The 20488-nt window shown below is 52.1% G+C and overlaps 2 protein-coding genes across 2 annotated transcripts in view; one reads left to right on the top strand and one right to left on the bottom strand.

The window, feature by feature from the left end:
• Window positions 1-20488, bottom strand: part of LOC119945232 (keratin-associated protein 6-2-like) — a 73278-nt gene that overhangs the window by 36730 nt on the left and 16060 nt on the right. The window contains exon 2 of the mRNA XM_038766311.1: window positions 3494-3623. Within this exon, the coding sequence (XP_038622239.1) occupies window positions 3494-3533 (40 nt within the window). The 5' untranslated portion in view covers window positions 3534-3623. The remainder of the gene's footprint in view (window positions 1-3493; window positions 3624-20488) is intronic.
• LOC119945150 (keratin-associated protein 8-1) lies at window positions 10355-10887 on the top strand. The gene is made up of 2 exons (XM_038766179.1): window positions 10355-10521; window positions 10809-10887. The coding sequence occupies exons 1-2, from the start codon at window positions 10355-10357 to the stop codon at window positions 10885-10887; spliced, it is 246 nt and encodes an 81-aa protein (XP_038622107.1).

Below are 20488 nucleotides of genomic sequence, written 5' to 3'. Positions count from 1 at the left end.
TTGAACGTCAGCCCTCGGCCCGGTGAGCTCCGAGCTTTGGCCCAGTGCCTGGATCAAAGCCAAAGCCCGGTGAAGTGCTGGACAGCAGTGGGAGGGGTCAGAAAGCAGTACAAAAGGGCTAGTTTGGCCATTGTATAAAACACTGGTCCTCGGCACCTCGAACACCACATGCCCTGCCCATGCCCTGCATCTCAGGAAGGGCAAAAGGGAGCAGGAGCAGAGGGGGAGCAGAGGGGGCACAGGGAGGTGCAGGGTGACCAGGATGGTCACAAAGATGGAGAAAGTTCCAAAATGAAAGAGAATCGGAGTTAGGACTCTTTGATGGGGAGACACATATATTGAGGAGAAGCATGACAGACTTCTAAAATTCAAGAAGAGTGTAGACCGAACGGGTCCTTTCTGGTTGCTGAGTAAATTGCCATAAGGCTGGGTCTGGTACACAGCCCATGAAGCTGGCAGATGAATGTTTCAAAACAAACCACTTCTTCCACCATTTAAGGATGAACACGTGGACCTCCTTCCCAAGGGCTGTCACAGAAGTCCTGAAACACCAGTAGGGTCTAGAGGAGTTTGGGTGAACTCCTGGATGAGTGGGCTCCCAAAGGGAAAGGCAAGGGTGGATATAGGTCGGAAACAACAACATCCCCAAACAATGCTCTGGACCAAATATGCGACACTTCTGTCTGATCCCAAACGGGTGATTAGGGGGACGGGGGAATGGGACGTTTTCCAATGATCAGATTTTATTATGAGCCAATGAGGAGGAGGGGAGGGGGATGAAGGAGGGGAAGAGGAGGATGAGCAGGAAGACCACGTGAATGAGGTGAAGGAGGATCAGGAGGGGATTATTTCCCGCCCTAGGAGAGCTCCCTGCCCAGAGTAGAGGAATGCGTAATTAGGGGTCAAGATGCCACGAGGGTGACAGTCATGCTGCTGTTTGGTGTCATGAAGCCAGCTTAAAGGGTTCAATTTGGGAGCCGCGATGAACTGGGCAAGGAGTGGTTAGAAATCCTTTCCCGTTCCCGTAGGAGGGTTGTCTGGGGAATCCCCACTTCTCGCTTAATTAACCCAAAAGTGCTCCCCCGGGGATAACAGGCTGTGACGTCAAGGGTTGCAGGACAATGAGGTGGCTGCAGCAAACAGACGCGAAAATGTGGCAGAAAGCCGGACACACCCCCTCTGGCCTATATATAAAGATCTCAGGACAGCCGCAGACATTCAAACCTCACACCCTCCTCTTCTCGCAACAAACTCCTCCTCTCCTGACACCATGTGTTGCAACTACGGGAACTACTACGGCGGCTACGGCTGCGGATACGGCTCCGGCTATGGCTGTGGATACGGCTCCGGTTACGGCTGTGGATATGGCTCCGGTTACGGCTGTGGATACGGCTCCGGATACGGCTGCAAGAGCTACCGAGGGCTGGGCTGTGGCTATGGCTACGGCTCTGGCTATGGATGCGGCAGCTATGGGGGACTTGGCTGTGGCTACGGCTATGGCTCTGGCTACGGCTGCTGCAGCTACCGTCCTTCCTGTTACAGGAGATATTGCTCCTCCTGCTGCTAGAAAATAACATCCAGGGAGCTTCAGGCTCTGAACAGACTCCCGAGACACCACAACTAGGTGGATTCCCCAGCTCTCATCTCAAACTCACCACAAGGCACCAGTTGCTGTAATGGCATTTGTCATCCCTATTGCAGGGCATCCCAGGCAATGTTGAAGCCTCCAGCTCTAGCACGTCAACAGAGAAGAGATCACCTGACCCCAAGTTGTCCAAATGTCCATAATGAATCGCAATAAATGTGTTTGATCTGGCACAATTCCTGGTTTCTATTCATGTCAGACTTGATTTTGCCTTTGGGCTGCCAATCCTATGGGTTTGTAGCCCAGGACCCGGGAATCCAGAGCACTGGGTTCCAGAGGGGACGGCAGCAGATGCCGCCGGACTTGCACACAAGGGCCGATGTCTTCAGCCAAGCCAGCCACGTGTGGCCGGATCACCATTTCCCTCTTTTTTCTTCCCTTTCTTTCCCTCCAGTTTTTGGATCTCAGGACAATGGGACAGAATTGGCCCAGAAACTGCTTCTTTCCCCAAGCCCTAAAGACCCACTGCCCATTGGTCTCTACCCACATTGAAGGCTCTCCTAGCCCTCTACAGTGATTCCAAACTTGTGGGATTTACCTGATGATCCTGAGCTGATGTGTTCCCCCAGGCCACAGTTTACAGGTTTCTGCTCGTATGGTTGTGAAAAAGGGCACATGACCTCTTCCCAGACTCATCAGCCCGTCATCCATCCAGGCGATGAAGCGAGAATCTCCCTAGGGCCTAACAGGACCCTGAGGTGTTAGCTTCTCTCCCTGTAACTGTCTGCAACCTCACCGATTTCCTGAACCCTCGCAGTATGATCCCCCGTCTGCCCACGTGGGTGCCAGCCCCTAACACGAGCAGCAGGTTTTCCTTTGAATATGTTGCATCAGGCTCTCTTCGAGTAGCACGAAAATCATATTATATAATCAGTTCAACATCACTTTAAATAACTCTTTCCCTTTACCAAAGTAACTTCCTGACGTTCTTCTTTCTCCTGCAGTACTACGTTTCGCAACAACAGCTCTCTGCTTCGACTTTCCCACAGAACATTTATACAGGTTGCTTTTTCAAACTGCACCGTTTGGCTTGAGATTTAAAAATTAAGCATAAATTCTCTTAATAGGTTAAAATCCCCATTTCCTGGAACGACTTTCTGGAGCTGGCCATAGAATCCAGTCTAAAAACAATGTTCTTACCCGCCCTCCACTGGTCGTACGGAGTCACTGCTCCTCTCGAAGTGTCCAGTAAACGAATGAATTTGTAATAATACTAATAATAATGGCATTTATTAAGCGCTTACTATGTGCAAAGCACTGTTCTAAGCGCTGGGGAGGTCACAAAGAGATCAGGTTGCCCCACGGGGGGCTCACGGTCTTAATCCCCATTTTACAGATGAGGTAACTGAGGCCCAGAGAAGTTAAGTGACTTGCCCAAATCAATCAATCGTATCGTATTTATTGAGCGCTTACTGTGTGCAGAGCACTGTACTAAGCGCTTGGGAAGTACAAGTTGGCAACATATAGAGTTACACAGTTACACAGCTGACAGTTGGCAGAGATGTAATGAAAGAAAGCCTGGGGCTCAAGGAATGTGATTTTTTTTTTTACCAGTTCGATCAAAAAACGGTATTTTCTGAGCACCTCCAGTGTTCAGTTCTGTACTACGCGTTCAACAACTAACATGGACAACAGCACCTAGTTTCAGGTTGCTATCCCTGGTGGATGCTCGGGGCTGTTGTTGGTGACACTGATTTAATCTGCCTAGCGGTCTCCTCTCACCCCCGCTCCGTGGACGTGCACACTCTTTCTTTACACCAGTCCCATACCATACATTACTTTTCCCTTGGCTATAGGAACAGCAGGCAGGTCATGTGCATAAAACATTTCATTTGGGAACTGTCTCACCTGTTTTCCTCAAGGGCCACAGAGTTCTTCTAATGTCCATAGAACAATGACCTTTCCACTTGGCCAAAACTTCGGATGCGGGTCATTTTGGCCTCAGGGCTGATGTTAGCAGAAACTGTTCATTGTAGTCCTGAAATAAAGAGTGATTCCAAATTGTCATAATTGTCACCAGAAACGATAGCGATGTTTCAAACCTCTCCCCTTGCCACGCCCCCCTCCCCGCCACCCAATGCCGACATTTCCTACTAAGCACTGTGAGGAGGGATTGCCAGTCTGATGGAGAACACAGAAACATACATATACACACTCTTTCTTGGGCACCAAGGCAGACCAGAAGGAGGAGGAGCCGCCAGTCTGATGGGGGGAAATAGGACACACCCAGACAAACTGTGCTGAGCACTTGGAGAAGGATTGAAATATGAGAAAACACAGTCCCTGCCCTCAGGAAGCTGACAATACCCATCATTCCCTCAGCTGAGATGGGGTAAAGCCTCATCAGCCAGAGCCCTGGGTGGTTGGAACTGCTCTGAAGAATAATAATAATAATATTTGTTAAGTGTTTACTATGTTCCAGGCACTATACTAAGCACTGGGGTTGAGTCAAGTTAATTGGGTTGGACATAGTCCCTGTTCCACATTGGGTTCACAGTCTTAATCCCCATTTTACAGATAACAGACACAGAGAAGTAAAGCAATGTGCCCAAGGTCACACAGCAGACTCATGGTGGAGCCAGGATTAGGACCCTTTACCCTCTAGACCATGCTGCTTCCCTCTCTGAAGTCCCATGTTAATGCCAATATCCCCTCCCTGCCCTCCCTCACGTGCACCTTGGCCACCAATCCCAAGGTTGATGCCTAACTTGGGGGCAGGCCCACTGGCTATACTGCCCCAGCAGTGCCACAGCCAGGGCAAGGATGGTGGTTTGTGACCCCTGGGGACCTAAACTCCCAGGGGACCTCAGTGGAGAAGACCGAGGTAGCACCTCTTGAGGAATCCAAAAACCCCATCCCTTAGCAAATGCGGCCCGGTAGAAGGGACATTCACGGGGAGTCGGGTGGCATAGGGCAGCCAGGTCGTATGGGCACAGTGGCTATGTGCATGCGGGGGTTGAGCTTGGGGGTGGGTCCTTCCCAAACCACCTCGACAGGGTGGACGGTTTGGATCATCGATCCACGATGACAGAGTGGCGCCTGGGGCAGGGCCATTTGGCAGAATGTCTTTGTGACGGAGTCGGAGACCTCACCCTTGCAATCTGGTGGATTGACCAGTCCCCGGTATGTAATTATGTAATATATACATACATTTTATATATATATATATATATTCATTCATTCAATTGTATTTATTGAGCACTCACTGTGTGCAGAGCACTGTACTAAGCACTTGGGAAGTACAAGTCAGCAATATATATATGTCACTTTGCTTCTCATGTATATATATGAGATTAGATAGATAGGTGATAGATAGATGAGAAGCACCGTGGCTTAGTGGATAGAGCAAAGGCCTGGGAGTCAGAAGGACCTGGGTTCTAATCCTGCACTGCCACTTATCTGCTGTGTGACCTTCGGCAAGTCACAACTTCTCTGTGCCTGGGTTACTTTTTCTGTAAAATGGGGATTAAGACTGTGAGCCCCATGTGGGACAGGGACTGTGTCCAACCTTGATTAGCTTGTATCTACCCCAGTGCTTAATACAGTGCCTGACATACAGTAAGTGCTTAACAAATACCATAAAAAGAGTGGAGAAGATGAACATTTCTGAGGGCGCCCAGCCCCACCTACTACTGTCCAGGTCTTAGCCCCAGCCACTCTGCCCCAGTTGGCTTCCCCAGCCCCCAGGCCCCCAAATGCCCCCTCCAAGCCCCATCCAGAGACGCACTGCCAACCTCACCCTAGCCTCACCCACGGCCAGACTTCCAGGCAGCAGCTGGCCAAGATGCTCAGCTGGAGGAAAAGGAGGTTCTGTGCCTCGAGCCCCATAGTTCCCTGGCAGTCACTCTCTGGCTAGTGATCCAGTCCTGATCCAGCAGGGATCCAGGCCGGATCCAGCTGGGATCCAAACAAGATCCCAGCCAGCGATCCAGTCACTGATATTTACTGAGCGCTTACTGACCCAGTCAACCCAGCCAGTAGTCTGGCCAATGGTCTAAAATGGCAGCCCCAGGCCCCACATCCAGCTGTACCCACACCAGTCGCACCCGAGACTTCAATCCCAGTCCCAGAATCCAAATCCAAACTGATTCAGTGCCCCCCTCTGCCCCACCCTGAACCACGATGGAGACAAGCCTCCATACAGTCCTCCAGGGCCCAGAACACAATCCTGGGTGTGACCCAGGGTGGCAATGCCCAGGGTCGATATTATTATACACACACACACACACACACACACACACACACACACACACACAAATCAATTAGGATATGTATTATCATCATTATCATTATTATTATTATTATTATTATGGTATTTGTTAAGCGCTTACTCTGTGCCGAGCACTGTTCGAAGCGCTGGCGTAGATACAAGGTAATCAGGTTGTCCCACGTGGGGCTCACAGTTTCAATCCCCATTTTATAGATGAGGTAACTGAGGCACAGAGAAGTTAAGCGACTTGCCCAAGGTCACACAGCAGACAAGTGGCAGAGTCAGGATTAGAACACACATCCTCTGATTCCCAAGCCCATGCTCAAATTAAGTAGGCTGAATCCTGGAAGAGGTGTACTTTAGCAAAGGATTGAGGGAAGAAAGGTTGTTGTTTGATGAAGGAAGCAGCGTGAGCTTCCAAGGTTTCTCCAAGTGCCCCTGGGCCAGGTGGATGTAGCTCAGGCCTTCTGGAGAGGCCAGTTTAGAAAGCCCATTAGGAAAAAAAAATGCATACACACCTCCCCATGTCCCCCTTGCAGCTTCGCTCCCTTCAAAAATAAAACCCACAGGAACAGACTGGCCTCACCCATAGCCAGACTTCCAGGGAGCAGCTGGCTAAGACGCTCAGCTGGAGGAAAAGGAGGCTCTGTGCCTCGAGCCCCATAGTTGCCTGGCAGTCACTCTCTGGCTAGTGATCCCGTCCTGATCCAGTCGGGATCCAGGCCAGATCCAACTGGGATCCAAACCAGATCCTAGCCAGCGATCCAGTCACTGATATTCACTGAGGGTCTACTGATCCAGTCAACCCAGCCAGTAGTACGGCCAACGGTCTAAAACAGCAGCAGCGACAGCCCTGTTATTTGAGTACTCACTGAGTGCAATGTTCTGCGATCAGTCAATGGTAGTCAATGAGTGCTTGCTGCATGCACAGCACTGTACTAAGTGCTAGGGAAAGTGCAATACACCAGAGTTGGTAGACACGATCTCTGCCCACAGTGAGCATTCAGTCATTCATTCATTCAGTTGTATTTATTGAGCGCTTACTGTGTGCAGAGCACTGCACTTAGGGCTTGGAAAGTAGAATTCAGCAACAGAGGCAATAATAAGTTAATAATAATTATTATTATGGCATTTGTTAAGCACTATGTGCCGAGCACTGTTCTAAGTGCTGGGGTAGATACAGGTAATCAGGTTGTCCCACGTGGGGCTCACAATCTTAATCCCCATTTTACATTTTAAAGGTGAGGTAACTGAGGCATGGAGAAGTGAAGTGGCTTGCCCAAGGTCACACAGCAGAGAAGTGGCGGAGCCAGGATTAGAACCCCTGTCCCTGCCCAACAACGGGCTCACAGTCTAGAAGGGAGGAGACAGACATCAAAACAAGTAAACAGGCATCAATAGCATCAATATAAATAAATAGAATTATAGGTATATTCACATCAATAGTAAAATAAATAGAATAATAAATATGTACATATATACACAAGTGCTGTGAGGTGAAGAGCAGAGGGAGCGAGTTGGGGCGATGGGGAAGAGAGGAGGAGCAGAAGTAAAGGGGGGGTTAATCTAAGAAAACCTCCTAGAGGAGGTGAACTTTCAGTAGGGTTTTGAAGGGGGCAAATGTGCTAGTTTGGTGGATATGTGGAGGGAGGGCATTCCAGGCCAAAGGCAGGAGGTGGGCCAGAGCTTGACAGCGGGACAGGCGAGAGCGTGGCACAGTGAGAAGGTTAGTGGCACCAGAGGAGCAGAGTTTGTGGGCTGGGCTGGAAAAGGCGAGAAGGGAGGTGAGGTAGGAGGGGACAAGGTGATGGACAGATTTGAAGCTAATAGTGAGGAGTTTGTGCTTGATATGGAGGTGGACAGGCAGCCACTGGAGACTTTTGAGGAGAGGGATGACATGCCCAGAACATTTCTGTAGAAAGATAATCCGGGCAGCAGAATGAAGTATAGACTGAAGCAGGGAGAGACAGGAGGTTGGGAGGTCAGAAAGGATGCTGATGCAGTAATCCAGTCAGGATATGATGAGTGACTGTACCAACAAGTTAGCAGTTTAGATGGAGAGGAAAGGATGGATCTTGGTGATGTTGTGAAGGTGAGACCGGCAGGTTTGGATGACAGATTGGATGTGTGGGGTGAATGAGAGAGCAGAGTCAAGGATGACACCAAGGTTGTGGGCTTGTGAGACGGGAAGGATGGTAGTGCCATCCACAGTGAAGGGAGAGTCAAGGAGAGGACAGGGTTCGGGAGGGAAGATAAGGAGCTCAGTCATGGACATGTTGAGTTTTAAGTGGCGAGAGGACATCCAGATGGAGATTTCCCCTACTCACCCTCCCTCCTGTGACACCTATCATTCGGATCTATACCCACTAAGCACTTGATATACACTCACCCTCATCCCAAGAGGGTGCATCAAGAGAAGCAGCGTGGCACAGTGGAAAGAGCTCTGGCTTTGGAGTCTGGTCATGGGTTCAAATCCCGGCTCCACCAGTTGTCAGCTGTGTGACTTTGGGCAAGTCACTTCACTTCTCTGGGCCTCAGTTACCGTATCTGTAAAATGGGGATTAAGACTTTGAGCCCCCCCATGGGACAACCTATCACCTTGTAACCTCCCCAGCGCTTAGTACAGTGCTTTGCACATAGTAAGCGCTTAATAAATGCCATTATTATTATTATTATTATCCCTACAGCAATTACGTACACATCCTTCTACTCTGCCATTTCCCCTAACTAAAATTTATCTTAATGTCTACCTTTCCCTCTAAACCACAAGCTACTTGTGGACAGGGTTTACATCTGCCAACTCTACTGAAATGGTCTCTCCCAAGCACCTAGTATCATTTCTGCACAGAGTAAGTGCTCAATAAATACCACTAATTGACATTAATGACTGAACACCTACTGGGCGCAAACACTATACTAAGTACTCCCAAAAATGCACAGGATTTAGTGGACATGGTCCCAGTGCTCAAGGAACTAACAACTTAGTGGGGACCCGGACACCAAAATAATTTACAGACAAGAGGAAGAGGGAAAAGAGATGCGTCCATATGAAAGTGTCAGGAGCCCAGGCCGCAAGGCACATCTAATGATAATAATAATGATGATGATACTTGTTAAGTGCTTACTATGTGCCAAGCACTGTTCTAAGCGCTGGGGGAGATACAAGGTTATCAGGTTGTTCCAGGTGGGGCTCACAGTCTTAATCCCCATCTTATACCGATGAGGTAACAGGCACAGAGAAGTTACGTGACTTGCCCAAAGTCACACAGCTGACAAGTAGCAGAGCCGGGATTAAAACCTGTGACCTCTACTCTACTCTGCTGACCCTTAACTGGACCCTGGAGCCTGACCTCAGAGAGCAGGAATGGTTGTTGTAGAATTGGAAGCTGATGGCCAGGACCCCCGTGGCGAGTCCCGGAGCCACGGGTGCAGGCAGGTGGAGGCCAGAGGGATCCAGGGTCCCCACCCTCACCAGGTGTGCTTCTCTGGTGGATCACCATGATCCGTGTCGTCACGGACCAGCACTTCATGAGTGACTCTGCACACGACTAGGCTCCCCGCTCCTCCCAAATTTGGGGTTTCCTTCGGCCAAGGCTCAAACTCGGTAGTCCCCTCTGCTGAGGCAGGTGCAATCCCCAACCAGGCCCCCTCCCACCCTTATGGCAGGTTTGCGGCAATTGGTGAAGCAGCAAGGTAGTTGAGAGAAAAAATAGCATAGGGTTGGGAAACCGAGGGTCTTGCCCCAACTCTGCCACTTGTCTGCTGTGTAAACTTGGGCGAGTCATTTATCCTCTCTGGGCCTCAACTTCTTCATGTCAACCAGGGGTATAAGATCCCTGCTCTTCCTCCTCTTACATGGTAAGCCCCATGTCGGGCAAGAAAGTAGACAGACATTCCAATCTGATTATCTCTCATCCCCCAGCGCTTAGCTCATTGCTTGGGACAGAGTGAGCTATTAGTAAATGCCACCATTATCCATATTCACTCAGTCCAGATCCCTGACCTGTGTCCTCAATCCCCTTTGACTGATCAAAGGGATGCCCCCCCCCCCCCCCCCCGCCCACCCACGGGGTTCACTGGGCTCTTCCAGACCAAGAAGCAGGGCCAGGCAGGGAGATGAGCTCTCTGCCAGCTGGGGGAAGCTCAGTAATGGAGGAGGAAATTGGGGTCTGGTGGAGCAAAGACTTTGAAGGCAAGACAATAATTTCTCATTTCCCAACGCGTTCCAGCGAGGGGAATATATTTGGCAGGCGTTCAAACCAATAAACCCTTTGTTTGCAAATTATGAGGACCTCCGTTTGGGTCAGACGCCAAGAGTTTCACAAGCGGAGGTGTGCAAATTGGCCTAAGGAATGGTTGGTGGGGGGATGGGGCGGGCACTGGGTGTCCCCACACCCCAGGGTCTGGGGGTATAAAAGGTCCCAGCCCAGATGGGACCATCATACCCAGCAACCTCACCTTCACAGCCTCACTGGTCCCCGCTCTCCTCTCCCACCGCAATGTCTTCCTACTACGATGACTTTTTCCCAGGTGGCTACTGGGGCAACTGCGGCTACCCCCTGGGATATAGCGTGGGCTGTGGCTACGGGAGCACCTTCTCCCCCGTGGGCTACGGCCTGGGCTACGGCTATGCCGGCTGCCGGCCCTTCGGCTACGGAAGATATTGGTCGTCTGCTTTCTACTGAGAGAGGTGAGGGCACGGGCCGCCAGGCCGTGGCCGGTAAGGGGCGGACACTCCTGGGTTAGCACCATTGGCCATGTCTCTGCCTGGTCTGGGCTAACCTGCCAATTCCTGACCTGATTACTGGGTGGCCAAAGCCTGGCCAGGACACACCGAAGGCCCAGGCCATGACTGACTCTGGGCCAGCCCCTGTCGGGTGCTTCGTGGGACCTCTCCTTTGGAGCCTGTGGAACTTCCATCCATTTCAACCCTTTCGGCCCCTCCCGCTCAAGTCGGATGACTGCCAATAAAAGTGTTCCAGCCAATGCAGCCACCCTGGTGTGTGGGTCTTGTGCTTTCGGTGTCCAGTGAGGAGGGATGGGGGAAATGGGGATGGCAGGTCCAGCGCCGTGGCCCAGCAAAGCCTGATTCAGTCATTCCTTGAGTGTCTACGGAGTCCAGGCCCGAAACCGGGTCCTGGGGCCCCACAGGCTAAATCAATAAGGCTCTCTCAACCCTCCACCACAGAGCTGGGAAGAGTAGATGTATGTTCTACGGGCCAGTGTCAGACCTCAGCCCTGCGGTCCTTTGTTGCCCCTTTGCTTCCTCGAATCTCCCCAGGGCTGGTCCATCTGCTCCGTCCAGATCAGACACTGTGGCAGGCCCTGACCCCCTTTAGACTTGAGGTCAACAAGCATGCATCGAGTCGCCCCACTGAGAGCAGAGCTACAGCAGGGCTGCTGTGTTCACCGCAACTAGGGTCTCCCCTGTCCACCTTCATCATGTCCCGGGCTTTGGCATGTCCGCGGCCAGCCCTTAGCATTCCCAGCCTCAGCTTGTCCCTGGCCAAGCCTGAGCAAGGCCACAAACATCCCTAATTGTGGCCCCAAACACCAGGCCCCCATTGCCAGCCTTATGCCAATCTGCACGCCAAAGCTCACCATACTCTTGGCACTGATCTAGGAGGAGGTCCCATTCCTGGCTAAAGAAGGGCTTGTCTGTTGGATCGGGTGTCCAAAGACAATTCCCTTTCCGGAGCTTGGTTTTATTTTTTTGTTTTGTTTTGTTTTGTTTTACGGTATGTGTTAAGCACTTACTATGTGCCAGGCACTGTACTAAGTGCTGGGGTAAATATGAAGTAATCAGGTTGGACACAGACCATGTCCCACATGGAGCTCACAATCTTAATCTCCATTTTACAGATGAGGGAATTGAGGTAACTGGAGAAGTGAGGTGACTTGCCCAAGGTAACACAGCAGATGAGTGGTGGACCTGGGATTAGAACCCTAGTCCTTCTGTCTCCCATGCCCAGGTTCTATCCAGTAGGCAATACTGCTTTTCTGACTGTTCCACTGGAGCAGCCAGAAATTCCTACATCTCCGACCTCAGATTCTGTGTTCCCCCAGACCATGCTTTCCACATCTGTCCCCCTGACCCGATGGGCCACCCAGTCCTGCCCCTCCTCTGAGAAGGTCCTAGGCTGGCTAGGATGTAACACCAGATAGAACAGTCGGGTCCAGGCTGGGGTTCTCAGAGCCGGTCCCGTGTTCCCAAACCCCAGGTCCCAGCCTCCGGCACGTCTTTCACTCCATCTCCCCAGGAACCAGAGAGCAGGTGCCCACGAGCCTAGGACACACTGTCCCTGCAGGGGAGAGGCCACGTCTTCCAAGGAAGCAGTCAATCATTCGATTGTTTTATTAAGCACTTACTATGTGCAGAGCAATTTACTAAGGGCTTGGGAGACTACAGCACAACAGAATTAGCAGGCACATTCCCTGCCCATAACGAGCTTGTGGTCTAGAAGGAAGACGTCCTAATGTCAGGGAGGTCCAAGGTCAGACTGTGAAGGGGCCAACGCCTGCGACCGTGGGGGGCTCAAACCCTTCCAAAGCATCCGGAGACTTGCCAGCACGGGTCCTCGTGCCACTCACACTGATACTGTAACCCCCAGATGGGACCCGCCATGGCCATCCACAGCAGGCCGCCAGTTTGTCTGGCACTGCCAAACACCCACAGGATTCAGACACGATGTCCAGGTCGGAGAAAGAGCAGATGCTACCATCAAGAAACTCACAGTGGAGAGACAGCAGTGTCAAACACCAAGGTCAGACCATTTAGATGCTTTTGGTGTGGTTCCCCCCTTTGGCAGATGATGGCAGATTTCAAGCAAAGAAAGAGGGTGGAAATACCCAGAGCTCTCCCCCATTAATCCCATCCACGAGTCAGTTCCCAGTCCATCCTGTGGCCCTGCTGGCTGCTCCCATCCCGTCCCTCCAGCCGGGACTCTGGGACTCCAACCATCTGACAACCCCCTTAGTGATTCAGCGACCACTTGATTCCAAAAGGTAAGAGCAAGTGGGGATCTGGATGAAGATCAAGTCAAGGAGTGAGACTGCATGTTGGGAAGGCAACAAGCAATTCTGCCTACGAGAGGAAAACCCTCAGAGAAATCAGCTCTGCTCCTTGGAAGAAGAGAGCCTCAGCTGGCCCCCACCAAGGCAGCTTCCATCTTTCCTCCAGCCCCATTCATTCATTCATTCAATCGTATTTATTGAGTGCTTACTGTGTGCAGAACACTGTACTAAGTGCTTGAGAAGTACAAGTCGGCAACATATAGAGATGGTCCCTATGCAACAACGGCCCCCAACAAGTGGGCCCAGGCTTGGCGTTTGGGTGTTCAAGAGACTGATTGTTGAAGTCCAGGCACCTGGTCTGAATTTGGCAGGAAATCAATCAGTGCATCAATAGTATTTACTGAACACTTATTGTGTGTATGCAAAGCACCGTACTAAGCGCTTGGGAGAGTACAATACAATAGAGTTGGAAGACCGATTCCTGCCCACAATGAACTTGCAGTCTGATAAGCTCATCACAGGAACAAATTACAACTTGATGCAGAAAAACGGCGGGCCCTACTTTGGGCACACTTGCCATCTGCCCCCCTCACCCGGGGGAAACTTCTGGACTGGACTGAGTGACTCTTCCTGGCTCAGTTCACATGCATGAACTTCTTCCCTCCTGCCCAGCTGCCTCTTCAGTGGGGGACGGGGGATCCAGAGGGACTGACCCACCCCTTGGCCCCCCAAGTAAATCGGGACCCACAGGACATCTGAGCCAAACAGAGGGCTCTTCTCACTAACCGAATCACGGGGGCCTGTGAGCTGAGATGAGCTAGGGCTGTAGGTGGAGGATGGGGGAGGGGGGCCCCGCGTTATTATTATTATTATTATTATTATTATTATCGTTATTATTATTATTATTATTATTATTATTATTATTATTATTATTATTACTGCAGTCAGGTGGGAGTGCTGTGTTGTTGCTGGCTAAACTGCACGGTTGCATGTATACACACACCAGAGATGCCCACTCCACAGGAGTGATGGGGAAAATGGCCCCACGCTCCCCTTGGTGGGACTTCCAGGCTTCTTATCCCATGAGCTACTAAAGGGCTCAGTACACAGTAAGTGCCCAATAAATACTATTTATTGTCAAGACCTGAGAGTTTCCAGCTAATGCTGAAAAAAATGCAATTGGTGGCTCTCCCCTACCAAGCTCTGAGGAGTCTGCCCCACCCTAGCCTCACCGCCCCTAAAATCAATCAATCAATCATTTATTGAGCGCTTACTGTGTGCAGAGCACTGTACTAAGTGCTTTGGAAGTACAAGTTGGCAACATATACAGACAGTCCCTACCCAACAGTGGGCTAACCCTTGCCCCTTTCGGCCTATATGTTCCAAATACTTTCTTTTTTTTTTAACATGGCATTCGATGTGCGAAACACTGTACTAAGTGTTGGGGTAGATACAAGCTAATCAGGTTGGACACAGTCCATGTCCCACATGGGGCTCTCACAGCCTTAATCCCCATTTTACAGATGAGGTAACAGAGGCCCAGAGAAGTTAAGTGACTTGCCCAAGGTCACACAGCAGGCAATGATAGAGTTAGCATTAGAACCCAGGTCCTTCTGACTTCCACGCCCATCTTCTATCCACTAGGCCATGCTGCTTCTTAGCTGCAGAAAGGCCCTGACATTCCACACAACCCCGGACGAGCGCTGAAGTTTGGCTCCACTCTCCCTGGGCAGACAGCCCGCACCTGTCCCACGTAACCCTCAGCCCACCCAGCCCCACGGCCCGTGGAAGCCCCCACGAGAGACAAGAGACTGGCAGTCAGAGATTGCGAGGTCAGCTGGATGGGTTTATTGGGAAATTGGCACAGACTGCAAAGGCCCTGGAGCGGGGGTCCTGAGACGGCCGGTGGAAGTTGCCAAAGCCGAAGAATTCTGACAAGTGTCCAAGGGAAAGCAACCGAGAGGATGGGGTGCCGGCCCACAGCCGGAGCGGCCCAGCCCACCTTCAGTCGCCCGACGAGCAGATCAGGAGTCGGCAGATGGTCCCGGACCGGGAAGAGACACGGCCGACAGTGCCATCCCGGAAGCATCCGCCCCCCCCGCCGGCCAAAGACTACCGGGCCACCCGTGCCCTCGCCTCACTCAGAAGAAGGCGGATGACCAGTACCTCCCGTAGCCGAAGGGCCGGCAGCCGGCGTAGCCGTAGCCCAGGCCATAGCCCACAGGAGAGAAGGTGCTGCCGTAACCGCAGCCCACGCTGTAGCCCAGTGGGTAGCCGCAGTTGCCCCAGTAGCCGCCCGGGTAAAAGTCATCGTAGTAGTAAGACATTGCGGTGGAAGGAGAGAGCGGAGACCGGTGATGCTGCAAGAACGAGGTTGCTGGGTGTGATGGTCCCATTTGGGCTGGGACCTTTTATACCCCACCACTCCCGGCCCCACCCCCAGACCAGCCATTCCTCGGGCCAATTTGCATACCAAAAAAACCATTAATCTATTGTTCTCTTTCATTGGAAGCGTCTTTGTTGTCATTATGGCGGTTGGTGTACAATTAGGGAAGCAGTCCCCTAACTCTCTGTAAAAGGGGCTGTGGTGCCTTCAAAGCCTACCCCAGTCAGCGTCCCATACAGCGCCCATGACCAGGCCTTCAGCAACCAAGGAGATCTCTGAAAGCATTGTTTGTGGTAGGTCCCACTCCTTAATTATACTGGCCTTCCCCTTTACTCCTCCACCAGAGTTGAGGACCTCCGGATCCCAAAAGTGATGCCACCCTCGGCGGGCTGCCCGGTCTATCCAGCCAGGGGCTGGAGGCCTGACCACAGCAATGAGATGCTTGGAGGAAACTTTGGTCCACCCCCAGCGGCCCAACCCGGCTCCAGCCGCCCAACACCTAGTCCAGGAGTTGGCGAGCCCTCCTAGACAGCTAACAAACTCATTATCCTACCTACTTCCTGACAGTTCACAATCACCCACTCTGGATAGGGGTCACCCATTCTCCACACTCCTCTCCAGGCCCCCAGCAGTCTTTTTTTTATGATATTTCTTAAGCACTTACTTTGTGTCAGGCACTCTACTAAGCACTGGGCTACATACAAGGTAATCAGGTTGGATACAGCCCCTGTCCCACATAGGGCTCACAGTTTTAATCCCCACTTTACAGATGAAGTAACTGAGGCAGAGATAAGTGAAGTGACTTGCCCAAGGTGCCTCAGCAGGCAAGTGACGGAGCTGGGATTAGAACCCATGTCCTTCTGACTCCCAAGACGATGCTCTATCCACTAGACCATGGTGCTTCTCTTTCCACAGAAGGCGGACAGTCCCGGCATTAGGCACCCTGACCTTCCCAACCCAGGTGCAACGAATTGGCAGGTGGCACACTTGGCATCCAATGAAACCAGCCATCACCACGGCGATGGAACCTGCCCTCCAACCCTCCAACCCCAGGTCCCTGCAGGTGACAAGGAGCCAGGGCCACAGAGTCCCTGCTAGGCCCTGGGGGAAAGGACCTGAATGCCTGTGGCCCGGGGGCCTGCTAAGTCACCCAGTCCTGACTCAGTCCTGACGAAAGAGATGTCCAGGCTCCAGGCTGAGCTCTGGGGAAAAGGGATCCCATCAATCGAACGCACGTCCATTCAACCCAGAGCAACAATTCCATGGCGGCTGCCCTGTGGAGAGGCTGGATCCCAAATGGTTCCGCCCACCGGCCCGTCTTCCTTTCCTGGAATTCTTCTGGAGGCACTGGCAGGCTTCCAGCCAGAAGCCTCCACTTGGTTGCCACGGGCTCCCTGGGCCCAGGCCAGCAAGGGGGCCAACAGGGCAGAGCCATTGGCTCTGCCACCTCCCTCCTGGCCTCTTGGGCCCCAAAGCTCAACTTGGGGTCAACCCCCCAGGATTTGGCCACCCCCTCCCTGGCACATGGAACGTCGAGGAGGGAAGGAGGGGGTACATATGGTGAGATGTCATCAGATTCTTCCCGACCAGTAACCCCGGCTCTCGCATCCTCCCTTCCCTCATACACACCTCCCAGTTCCACCTGGTCGTAGGCTCCGCAGCAGGGGCGAGGAGGCTCCAGGGCTAGCTGGAGCGTGGCAGGTTCAGTGCCCATGGGGCAGCTCAGCGGGGCAGTTTCACCACACCTTCCAGTGGGTCGAGGGTGGGGGGAGGGTGGGCTTGGGAAGAAGTACCACACAAGCCATCTGAGCCCTACGTTATGGAGATCACATCAGTCTACAAACATCCCATGATCCAGGGCCTTGTCTTTTATTCATTCATTCAATCATATTTATTGAGCACTTACTGTGTGCAAAGCACTGTACTAAGCTCTTGGAAAGTACAATTCGGCAACAGATAGAGACAATCCCTACCCAACAACAGGCTCACAGTCTAGAAGGGGGATACAGACAACAAAACAAAACAAACAGACAGGCATCAATAGCCTACTGGAAAGAGCCCTGGAGTCAGAGGACCTGGGTTCTAATTTTGGCTCTGCCATTTGTCTGATGTGTGGCCTTGGCAAGTCTTCACTTCTCTGTGCCTCCATTACCTCAGCTGTAAAATGGGGATTAAGACCGTGAGCCCCATGTGGGACAGGGACTGTATCCAGCCTGATTTGTTCCTATCTACCCCAGCGCTTAGCACAGGGCCTGCCATGTAGCAAGCACCTAACAAATACCATTTAAATAATAATAATTGTCTCTTTCTCTAAGCATCTGTGATGTGGGGGAGCCAAGAGGTGGAGACAGGGGCCGAGAGTCACTCCCTGTCACCTGGCCCCGATGGCGCTTCCATCCAGTCGCATCTGGTTCTGAGGCCGCCTGACCCACTGGCTGCCCGCAGACAAACCCACAGATGTGCCCCATGAAGGGGGAGATGCCCGTCTTGCCCATCCCCAGGGAAGCTGACCCAGGCCTGGCCCCGTGGCTGGTAGATGGCTGGGTCAGGCTTCTGGGCTCTGCGGGTAATTTACAGAGCGTCCCACCAGCCGACTGCCTTCCTGTTTGATGTGAGTCCCGCAGGGTGGTTTGCTTGCACAGCCCTTGGCATCCCCTGGAGCCCGGCCAGCGATTGACACCAGCCTCTCACGGGGAACGCTTCCAGGCTACCGGCTCTGGATTGCACAATGCGCTCCAGAGGGAACTGGGGAATCATGACCGGGAAGCTTAGGACCACACACATGCTGTGCTCTACAACTGGGCAACAGCTTTGCTTGAGCAGCATTACCAGGGTGGGGACGTGGGGCACCGTCCCAAGGCTGCCCGGGAGCTAGGAAGGGAGGGGTCGGAGCCACTGCCAGGTCTGAGTCTGGATCTCTCCAACCCCGGGAGACCTGAAGGGGCCACGCTCATCATCTCAGCCCTGGGGTCCAGCCAAGCTCTCACCATTGTGCCGTCGGCTGTGGCCGTCGGAGACAGAACTGTCAATCAATCAATCATATTTATTGAGCACCTACTGTGTGCAGAGCACTGTACTAGGTGTTCGGAAGAGGACAATGTAACAATATAATGGAGTTGGTAGACACGTTCCCTGCCCACGAGAGGGGGACAACATGCAGACATCCCGATCGTTTTCCCACCCAAGGTTTGGCCAAGTCAAGGGTCAAAGTGGGCCCGTTCAAGGGCATCTTGGACGAGTTGGGATGGAGAGGTAGGGTCCCCAGAGGGTCCCCGAATGGGCTGGCAGACCCCTCTCCATCACACCATCCAGGGGCATCCCAGAATGGTCAAGGTTCAGCAGGTGCAGGTATCTGGCATTAGTGCTACTTTCCAACGACAAGGACGTGGGGAGGGAAAGGGACATCAAGAAAGAGAGGACCAAAAATAAGACAAGAAAGAAGGGAGAGGGAGGAATCAGGCCAGGAGTACACTCATCTCCTACCTACCAATGCCTCCTACCCACCCCCTCTCCCTCATCTCCAATGCCACCAATCTAGAAAACACCAGCCCATTGAACCAAGAGAAGTATCTTGTGGTTACACCTAAATCCCTCCCACTGCAAGCCAAATCTCCTACTTCTACCCTAGGTGTGGAAAGCAGCAGCAGTGTGGCCTAGTGGAAAGAGCTTGGGCCTGGGAATCCGAGGACCTGATTTCTAAACCCAGATCCGCGACTCGCTGCTGCGCAACCTTGGATGAGTCATTTAACTTCTCCATGCCTCATTAATCTCATCCGTGAAATGGGGATTGAATCCTCCTCCCTCCAATTTAGACTCTGAGACAGAGACAGGGACTGTGTCCAGTCTGATGCTCGTCTATCTACCCCAGCACCTAGTACACTGCTCAGTACACAGTAAGCACTTTACAAATACCATTTTTTAAAAATGCTGAGGGGGGCGGGAGGGGGAGGGCAGGCAAAAGAGAAAAAGAATAGGATTCTGGAACCTCAACCCCTAGGTATTGAGGTGGCCCGGGGGTCATCCGGTCCAGCCCTCTGTCTTCAGACTATCTGTAATAGACCCAGAACAAGGCAGCCCCAGGAAGGTCCACCACGTGTCTGCTCTGTGACCTTGGGCAAGTCGCTTCCCTTCTCCGTTCCTCAGTTATCTCATCTGTAAAATGGGGATTGACACTGTGAGCCTGACATGGGACAGGGACTGTGTCAAACCTGATTTGCTTGTATCCACCCCAGCGCTTAGAACAATGCCTGGCACCTAGTAAGCACTTAACAAATACCAAAATCATAATAAGGTTGATGGGAAGCAAAAGAATGGAGGTTGCTTCTTCAGCCTGCCAGGAAGGCCCCACCGGTCCCTCTGTGGTGAGAGCCAGTAGCCCGGAGGATCCGCACCCCTCTGACTTGGCATCACACCACTCACGCGGTGGAGAAGGAAGGAGACTGGCTGGAGGGAGCCACTCCAGACCCCCACAAAAGACTCTCAAGGACCGAGGACCCCAGAGCTGAAAAGCAGCATGGCTTAGTGGGCAGAGCACTGGCCTGGGATGCAAGGGCCCAGGTCAAAATGACCTGGGTTCTAATCCTGGCTCTGCCATATGTCTGATGTGTGACCTTGGGCAAATCACTCTGGGTCTCAGTTACCTCATCTTTAAACTGAGAATTAAGCAGATCCTCAATCTGGGGATTACAAGTGTGAGCTTCATGAGGGACAGGGACTGTGTCCAACCCGATTAACTAATAATAATAATAATAATAACAATAGCATTTATTAAGCACTTACTATGTGCAAAGCACTGTTCTAAGCGCTGGGGAGGTTACAAGGCAATCAGGTTGTCCCACAGGGGGCTCACAGTCTTAATCCCAATTTTACAGATGAGGCAACTGAGGCACAGAGAAGTTAAGTGACTTGTCCAAAGTCACACAGCTGACAATTTGCAGAGCCGGGATTTGAACCCATGACCTCTGACTCCAAAGCCTGTGCCCTTTCCACTGAGCCACGCTGCTTCTATCTACACCAGAGCTTAGAACAGGGCTCGGCACATAGTAAGTTCTTAACAAGTACCAAAATCATCATTATTATTATTATTAGCTGCTAAGGAGAGCAAAGAGGACTGAGGCCATAAGGCTCCTTGTGGCCGGGTCCCAGAGGCCCCTGAATCCCCCCGTGGCCCAGCCCTGGCTCCCGCCGACCACCACGGTTAAGAAGCCCTGCCAACTGAAAGGTGCCAACCATC

Source organism: Tachyglossus aculeatus, chromosome 24, assembly GCF_015852505.1.
Source record: "Tachyglossus aculeatus isolate mTacAcu1 chromosome 24, mTacAcu1.pri, whole genome shotgun sequence".
NCBI lineage: Eukaryota > Metazoa > Chordata > Mammalia > Monotremata > Tachyglossidae > Tachyglossus > Tachyglossus aculeatus.
Note: the sequence above shows the minus strand (reverse complement) of the source record. Positions and strands in the feature narration are given on the sequence as shown.

What these genes read in the sequence shown, in the direction of transcription:
- LOC119945150 (XM_038766179.1), top strand. Translation starts at nt 10,355, where the DNA reads ATGTCTTCCTACTACGATGACTTTTTCCCAGGTGGCTACTGGGGCAAC. An exon ending in TTCGGCTACGGAAGATATTG is followed by an intron (nt 10,522 to 10,808) that starts GTCGTCTGCTTT and finishes CTCCCGCTCAAG; the next exon opens with TCGGATGACTGCCAATAAAA.